This window comes from Xenopus tropicalis, chromosome 8, assembly GCF_000004195.4.
Source record: "Xenopus tropicalis strain Nigerian chromosome 8, UCB_Xtro_10.0, whole genome shotgun sequence".
In the NCBI taxonomy this organism is placed as follows: Eukaryota; Metazoa; Chordata; class Amphibia; order Anura; family Pipidae; genus Xenopus; species Xenopus tropicalis.
In genome coordinates, this window is record NC_030684.2 from 74,953,305 (window position 1) to 74,961,515 (window position 8,211).

General features: G+C 37.2%; 1 protein-coding gene across 2 annotated transcripts in view; it reads right to left on the reverse strand.

The window, feature by feature from the left end:
• Nucleotides 1-5,957, reverse strand: part of msh5 (mutS homolog 5) — a 32,755-nt gene extending 26,798 nt beyond the window's left edge. For both annotated transcript variants that reach the window (XM_031892344.1, XM_031892343.1), the window contains exons 1-4: nt 5,877-5,957; nt 4,303-4,426; nt 3,975-4,055; nt 1,177-1,248 (exon numbers count right to left, since the gene is read on the reverse strand). In XM_031892344.1, coding sequence (XP_031748204.1) covers nt 1,177-1,248; nt 3,975-4,055; nt 4,303-4,426; nt 5,877-5,957 — 358 coding nt within the window. The remainder of the gene's footprint in view (nt 1-1,176; nt 1,249-3,974; nt 4,056-4,302; nt 4,427-5,876) is intronic.
• Between the last annotated feature and the right edge of the window lie 2,254 nt (nt 5,958-8,211).

An 8,211-nucleotide genomic window follows, 5' to 3' on the forward strand; every position in this document is an offset into this window, starting at 1 on the left:
GAGCTGGAGGATGTTGGAGAGGATGCTGGGGGAAGCTGGAGGATGCTGGGGAGGGCCCATAGTATAGGGACACTGGGGAAGGACCAGCAATGTTTTAGGGGGCCCTTAACTGGCTAGCAATGTTTTAGGGGGTCCCTGCCCTGGCACCAATGCAAAACGTAACACCTGGCTACCAATGTTTTAAGGGGGCCCCTGGCTACCAATGTTTTAGGGGGCCCTGGCTACCAATATTTTAGGGGGCCCTGGCTACCAATCTCTGTGTCATTTGTACTGATGGGACTTCATACAGCTTTGGTGATTTTCTGAGTTTTGAATTGTTTAGAAATGGGTATTAGAGATGCTGAGGGTCAATATGTAGCATGGGAGTCTGTCGAGATATACAGGTGCCACAGTTCGTAATGAAATCCTTAGGGCCACAATATGTCATAAAATGATTGGGGCCACTGTGTCTGTCTTCTGGTGCACTTTGTGTATGTTATGCTTTTCAGGTGTGGTTTTGTAAAATGGGTCTATTTTGGGGGCGTGGCCATAAAGTGGGCGTGGCCTGAAAAATTTGCCGCACTGCGCGCACCAGATTTTCTTCTCCCTCCTTCTACTTTTCAACTGTTGGGAGGTATGTTCTTGAGTAACCCATTTAAAAATCAAAGGAAAATTTGCAGTTATGACCAGGGCTGGAACTAGGGGTAGGCAGAGCTGGCAGCTGCCTAGGACACTGCAGTTGGAGGCACAGTTAGAAGGAAAAATTACCATACAGCCACTTCTGCCTGCCCTGTCTTCAATTAAGTTCTGTAAAGCTAGGGGAAGCAGTTTAATGTAGGAGGCAGCAGTGGAAAAGAGGGTTTGGCTGCTGGAAGAGAGGCTCCTGAGACAAGAAGGAAGTTGCCACAGCAGGCAGTCAAGGATTAGGGAGGGGGCGAGTGGGAGCAAGGACAATAGGTACTTTCCTTGGGCACAAGTACTGTACCTCTTGCCCGGGGACTGGATGTGACTATTTTTTCTTTCACAATTAGATGAATTTGCTATCATTATTGTGTATACACTAACACTTAAGCCAGTATATAAAAAAAAAGATTGTTCCTTATACACATGTCCATATGTCACATGTGAATTATGCCTAAAAATAAGTTTTTTATTACCCCCCTGACAAGAACTTAAGTTTAGTGCACTGTATAATACCAAAATCCACATGTGGAAAAACAATGATCTCAGGTCTGGAACTTCCATTACTTTCTTCATTATGGCAAGAATCTGTAAGAATAATGATAATAAGAAACTTATAAACACAAATTGAATAAAAAGATCTAAAACATTTAGAAGTTTAACTGTTTTTATATGTATAATGTTACAAGTTACAAATGGATACATATTTGCTGGAACTGAGTACTCAATAAAAGGGGTAGTTCATCATAGCAGTGCAGCTTAATTTATAGAATAAAATACAGTGACATATAGTGAAAAAATCCATTGCACTAATAGGAGCTTCGGACTAGTTGTTTCTAATTTAAAGTTTCTAGTTTAGCACAGCAAACAGTATGACTTAAAGAACAGGACTTAAAGGAGAAGGAAAGGGTCAATCACGGAGGGTACCAAATGTCAACCCCCCCTTATTTCCAAAAAATGGAAAATGTTTAAAGATTTATTTATGAGTGCATGCTTAGATTCATAGAAGCCCAGACCTAAACCAAATTGACAAAAAGTATAAACATCAGAGAACACACTGACATTTCTTGGGTGCAAAGTCCCCTCCATTCTTAAAATAACATTATAAAAATATATATATTTGTAACAGTTTACATATTTTTGGAAACATTAATATTTTGCTGCCATTTTAGTATAAACTAAAGTATCCCCCTTTTTTTTTTAATTTACTGTATGCCATTATGCCACCATGTTCTTACCCGCAATGTGGCATTTTTGCTATAATTTCAGTCTCATGATAGCCTTGAGGGGAAAATGCGCCTGACCAAAATGCATGCAATAAGTTAAAACGAACACAGCTGCCAGTGCCACTTGATGCAAATTGAGTGCAACTGTTGTGAAAACTTGAAATTACATCTGAACCCAATTCTTTAGGCACATGTTCCTGCAGATGCAAGTTCCTTGTTGCAGGATACGGTTGGAACACTGGAATTACCCCCAGAAAGGTTATATGTAGAGGGGAATTATTGAAGAAACAATGCTAAGCAAGTCGCCTAATTTTAGAGCTAAATACACACTTAGTTACAGTACTAAGTTGCTTGTTGCAACTTTGCAAACATTGAAAACTGCATCCCTGCCACATACAGTGGTGTGAAAAACTATTTGCCCCCTTCCTGATCTCTTATTCTTTTACATGTTTGTCACACTTAAATGTTTCTGCTCATGAAAAATCGTTAACTATTAGTCAAAGATAACATAATTGAACACAAAATGTAGTTTTTAAATGAAGGTTTACGGTATTAAGGGAGAAAAAAAACTCCAAATCTACATGGCCCTGTGTGAAAAAGTTGTTAAAAAATAACTTAACTGTGGTTTATCACACTTGAGTTCAATTTCTGTAGTCACCCCCAGGCCTGATTACTGCCACACCTGTTTCAATCAAGAAATCACTTATAGGAGCTACCTGACACAGAGAAGTAGACCAAAAGCACCTCAAAAGCTAGACATCATGCCAAGATCCAAAGAAATTCAGGAACAAATGAGAACAAAAGTAATTGAGATCTATCAGTCTGGTAAAGGTTATAAAGCCATTTCTAAAGCTTTGGGACTCCAGCGAACCACAGTGAGAGCCATTATCCCCAAATGGCAAAAACATGGAACAGTGGTGAACCTTCCCAGGAGTGGCCGGCCGACCAAAATTACCCCAAGAGCGCATAGACAACTCATCCGAGAGGCCACAAAAGACCCCAGGACAACATCTAAAGAACTGCAGGCCTCACTTGCCTCAATTAAGGTCAGTGTTCACGACTCCACCATAAGAAAGAGACTGGGCAAAAACGGCCTGCATGGCAGATTTCCAAGGCGCAAACCACTTTTAAGCAAAAAGAACATTATGGCTCATCTCAATTTTGCTAAAAAACATCTCAATGATTGCCAAGACTTTTGGGAAAATACCTTGTGGACCGACGAGAGAGAAGTTGAACTTTTTGGAAGGTGTGTGTCCCGTTACATCTGGCGTAAAAGTAACACAGCATTTCAGAAAAAGAACATCATACCAACAGTAAAATATGGTGGTGGTAGTGTGATGGTCTAGGGTTGTTTTGCTGCTTCAGGACCTGGAAGGTTTGCTGTGATAGACGGAACCATGAATTCTACTGTCCACCAAAAAATCCTGAAGGAGAATGTCCGGCCATCTGTTCGTCAACTCAAGCTGAAGCGATCTTGGGTGCTGCAGCAGGACAATGACCCAAAACACACCAGCAAATCCACCTCTGAATGGCTGAAGAAAAACAAAATGAAGACTTTGGAGTGGCCTAGTCAAAGTCCTGACCTGAATCCTATTGAGATGTTGTGGCATGACCTTAAAAAGGCGGTTCATGCTAGAAAACCCTCAAATAAAGCTGAATTACAACAATTCTGCAAAGATGAGTGGGCCAAAATTCCTCCAGAGCGCTGTAAAAGACTCGTTGCAAGTTATTGAAAACGCTTGATTGCAGTTATTGCTGCTAAGGGTGGCCCAACCAGTTATTAGGTTCCGGGGGCAATTACTTTTTCACACAGGGCCATGTAGGTTTGGATTTTTTTTCTCCCTAAATAATAAAAACCCTCATTTAAAAACTGCATTTTGTGTTTACTTGTGTTATCTTTGACTAATAGTTAAATGTGTTTGATGATCAGAAACATTTTGTGTGACAAACATGCAAAAGAATAAGAAATCAGGAAGGGGGCAAATAGTTTTTTACACCACTGTACATAATTTAAAAATTACTTATTTGTGCTCATTAACAGAACAATAAGAATTGACAGCTTGAGAAATAAATAAAAAATTAGATTACTCGTGGATTGAAGAAAGTCAGAAAATGGCTGGTCCTGCTTTGCACTTGTCAAAATACATTTTGGTTGCAGATCGGCAATAACTTAATAAAAACAGAAGAAAGAAGCCAGTATTTAAAATACAATGTATAAATCAGAGAACTTCCATAGGTGGCCCATAACTAAATTATACATTACATTGGTAGAGCCCCTGGTTGTAGCTCCCTTGTATAGTTGTGATGCAAAACCAAAATAGAAATTAAATTTATAAGAAAACTGAAAATTGAAGGGTGAAATAAAAAAACAAACAAAAATGTAAATGCATGTTGTTATTTTTAACAATTTCCTTACTTCTTTTCAGCATCCGGAACTCTTCAGTTTCAGGAGCATCTGGCATGAAGTGAACAGAGCAATTACTTGAGTTGTAATACACCACAGCCAGTACTCCTGCATGCCACAGTACAGACAAATAGATCTGCAAACAGAGAGAGAGGACTGCTATCTCTTATTTTTGGCAATTGCCTAAAATGTTGTTATGCACCACAAAATGTGACATTTAAACACCAATGATGAGAGAAATGTAATGAAGTGTTAAATAATCAGTCTTATACTCCAGACTACTTATCGTCTGCAAATATTTTATAGAAAACCATCCATTTTTGCATGCAATCTTTGTAGAGGACTTTGTTAAAAGGACTTGCATGACATTTGATCCAAAGAGGTAGACAATGAGTTTGCTTACCAACTGGTAGCTGAGGAATGTGAAGAGCCTGTAAGCTGAGTTTCACTGACTTGGTGCAACTATGCTGTCAGGTGTCCAGTAGCCAAAAAGCAGCAAACATATTGTACAAACAATGGTGTTCTCTCATACAGAGGAGGCATCCTGAAGTAATCCTTTATTCAAGCCAATGAAGGCATAGGCACAGTGACACAGTCACAGTAAATGCAACAAATAATTGTTTACACATAAACGGGAAACACAAATACTTTGTTGTACAAATAAATGACAACAAACATTTCCTTATATATTTCAGAAACACAGGTATAACCCATGCTGGACTAAACAATCACAAAGTGTGATATATGGCCAGCATAAGAAAGAAATATATTTGGTTGAGGTTTCTAATGTGCATGTTTTTCTGCAAATTCTTCTCAGCTTAAAAATTTAATTTTTGGAATGTAACACAATGTAAAAAGCTACCATTCCTTAGTCATGTATGGCCATACATCAGTAGCATTCGAGCAAAACTTGTATTTTTCCTCCTTGAGAATTTAATGTTTTATTAATGAAAAGTCAAGCTTGCAGTTACTAAATAGATTGGATCTAAAAGTTAAAAAGGCTTATTTACCAATGGTAACGTCACACAGTCTGGAGGCAGACTGGGGGACATACAAATCCTTTGGAGGGCTGCCTCCAGTTAGACATCCCTGGTGTACAGACTACATAAAGGCTTCTTCAGGCATTCTATTGTAGGCAAAGGCTTGTGCCACACAGTGATGCTGCAGTCTGTAAATGACTTGGATGACATAAGTCCAAAATTCACAAAATAAACTGCTTCATGCACTATGGGAACAAAGGTGGTAAATCTCTGTTGTGTAACTACAGGTTGCACAACCCTTTTAATGAGGTTCTTCCAAGTGCACTTACAATCAAGATTAGGTGCAGAAAGCTGTTCTAAAATCCAGTTAAATTACAAAAAAGCTTCAAATGTTGGTTTTCAAAGAATGCAACATGCAAACTAGGAGATTCTGATACAATATTGGCAAAACCTAAAGGTTAAGAAGACTAACTTTAAAATGACCATAGCATATTACATTGCCATCATAATGAGATAAATCGGCCAATGAAGTTTAATATGTCACAAATACAATTTATTGACCAGAAGTTACTTAAACATGTGAATAATAATATTCAATAACTTTACCTCAGATTCTTCCAGTTCCTCCTCTTCCTCTTGTTCATGTGTGGTGTAAACAGTGAGATTGGGAGCAGGATGTTCATCCATTTTGTCTATTTGGGAGTACATTAGAAATGAAGGTAAATGACCACACAAATAGTATATTGTAGTCACAAAGTTCTGAAATTAACTTTACCAAATTTGCAGAAATATTCCTAGCTGCAAAATAAAAATTCTTATTATGAGTAAATTCTAGGCCATAAGAGTTACGTGAGAATTTTTTCTATGATTCTTTTGCTGACATTGATTCTGGCATTGTTAAAGTGACTATAGTCTCTATGCCATTATGCTTTACTTAACATTTTATAAAAACAGGGTAAATATAAAGCTTACTTATAAACAGGGTAATTTACCTTATTCTACTTATTTCCATGACATCCATTACTTAGGCTCATGCCACGCTTAGAATATATTGAGTCCCTAAGGGTAATAACTATGTGGCAGTCTGTTGGTTTTGATGATACCTATATTGTCAAAGATTTGCCATCTTACTCTGCATACAAATTTGAGGTATTTCAGTTTTTTTTATGGTTTTATTTAATCAAATTTCACATTTTTAAAATTTTGAGGTTATTAAAAAAAAAAATACAACGTTTGATAAATAATCCCAATAATGGGCCTGATTCACTAAAGTGCGATTTAACGTGCGCTATTTATAGCGTGCGTTAAAATTTTTACCGCGTCTTAATTTTGGCGATTTTTCGCACGATTCACTATATGCATACTCGCGCTTTTTTACGCGCGATATTGCATGCGTTATTTAACTCGCGAAGACTATTTCAATGCGGTATTTGCTGGTACATGTGCTAAATTACGCCCGCGAATAGTCACCGCATATGAATGGTAGCTTAGAAATAGTGTATAAAAATTGTCGCCGCATATAAATGGTATCATATAAATAGTAGATGCTTATAAATAGTAGCCACTAGTGATGAGCAAATGTGTTCTGGTTATCTTTAGTGAAAATTAGCAAATCTTTCGAAAGATCCACGAAACGGCAAAAATGTTGTGCGGGCAAAAAAATTGTTGCTGTGACTATTATTTTTTGATGCTTGTATAAATTTTTGTATGTGCGGTGAATTTTTGCGTGGCAAATTTTTTCACGCGTTTCGCCATTGGCGGATTGTTTTGCGAAACGCATGAAAAAATCCGCCGCAAAAAAATTCAACGCACGTCCAAAAATTCGCTGCGAATCCATGCCTGGCGAAACATTTCATCACTTGTAGCCAAATATAAATAGTCGCGCAAATGAACGCACGCCATGTTAGCCATACACGCCAATACTTGCAGAAAATTACTGTATTAAAAATGACCATTTCCCTGCAAACTGGCGGCTGCGTCACTCTAGGGGAAACACATACTTGAATAAATAACACTGTAAGTCCATATTTTATTGCAAAAAATCATTTACTGTACTTTTGTATAATTTTTCGCCTGCCTGTAGTAGGTGTTAATTTTCGCATAGCCGAATGCGATATTTAGCGCGCAAAAGTTATAGTGAATCATGCGAAATGTGTTTTCACCCACCACCCCTAGACCTACAGAAATTTTGCTGAACTTCAACAATGTTTGGATTAGTAGCATTAAACACATATGGTAGAACAGCTTCTTTTTTTCCTGCATTAATCAGCTTTTAAAATTTTGAGGTTATAAGTAGAAAAAAATTTAAAAAATTACACAAATACAAAGTTTCATACTTTGCTTACTATTAAAATTTAAAATGCATGTCACTGTCATACTTTATTTAAATAAAAAGCTCAACTCTTTGGGCAACAGTAATTTTTATTAGTGAGTAGCTTTCAAATGGCATTCTTTTACCCTACATTTTAAAGATGCCATCCGTCCAAAAACAGTTTTTTTTCACAGTGATAGAAAATATAATTCTAAGCAAAGGTCCAATATACAATGATTTTAAAAATTCCATGGTTTAAAGTTATTTGTAAATGTAATTGCTTACATTCTCTGCACTCCTGTCTCTGACTCCTGAAACAATGTTCCACACCAGTAGATTAAAACTGAATACAAATGGAGGCCTGATTCATGTTACATTATTTTAAGGGTCAAGCCCAGAGAACAGAAAGGGATAAACAAACACGGCTTTCTATTTCAATTACATTTACAAATAACTTTTACCATAACCATTTGAAATCAACAATTCATATATAATGCAAAGTTGCAGTTTCTTTCATTGTGCAAAAAATAATTTTTGAGGTGCAGGACCCCTTTAAACTTTAAGTCATATACATAAATAAATGTGGCTATGTTAAATGAATTCACTAAGAATAGAGTATATATGCAAGAA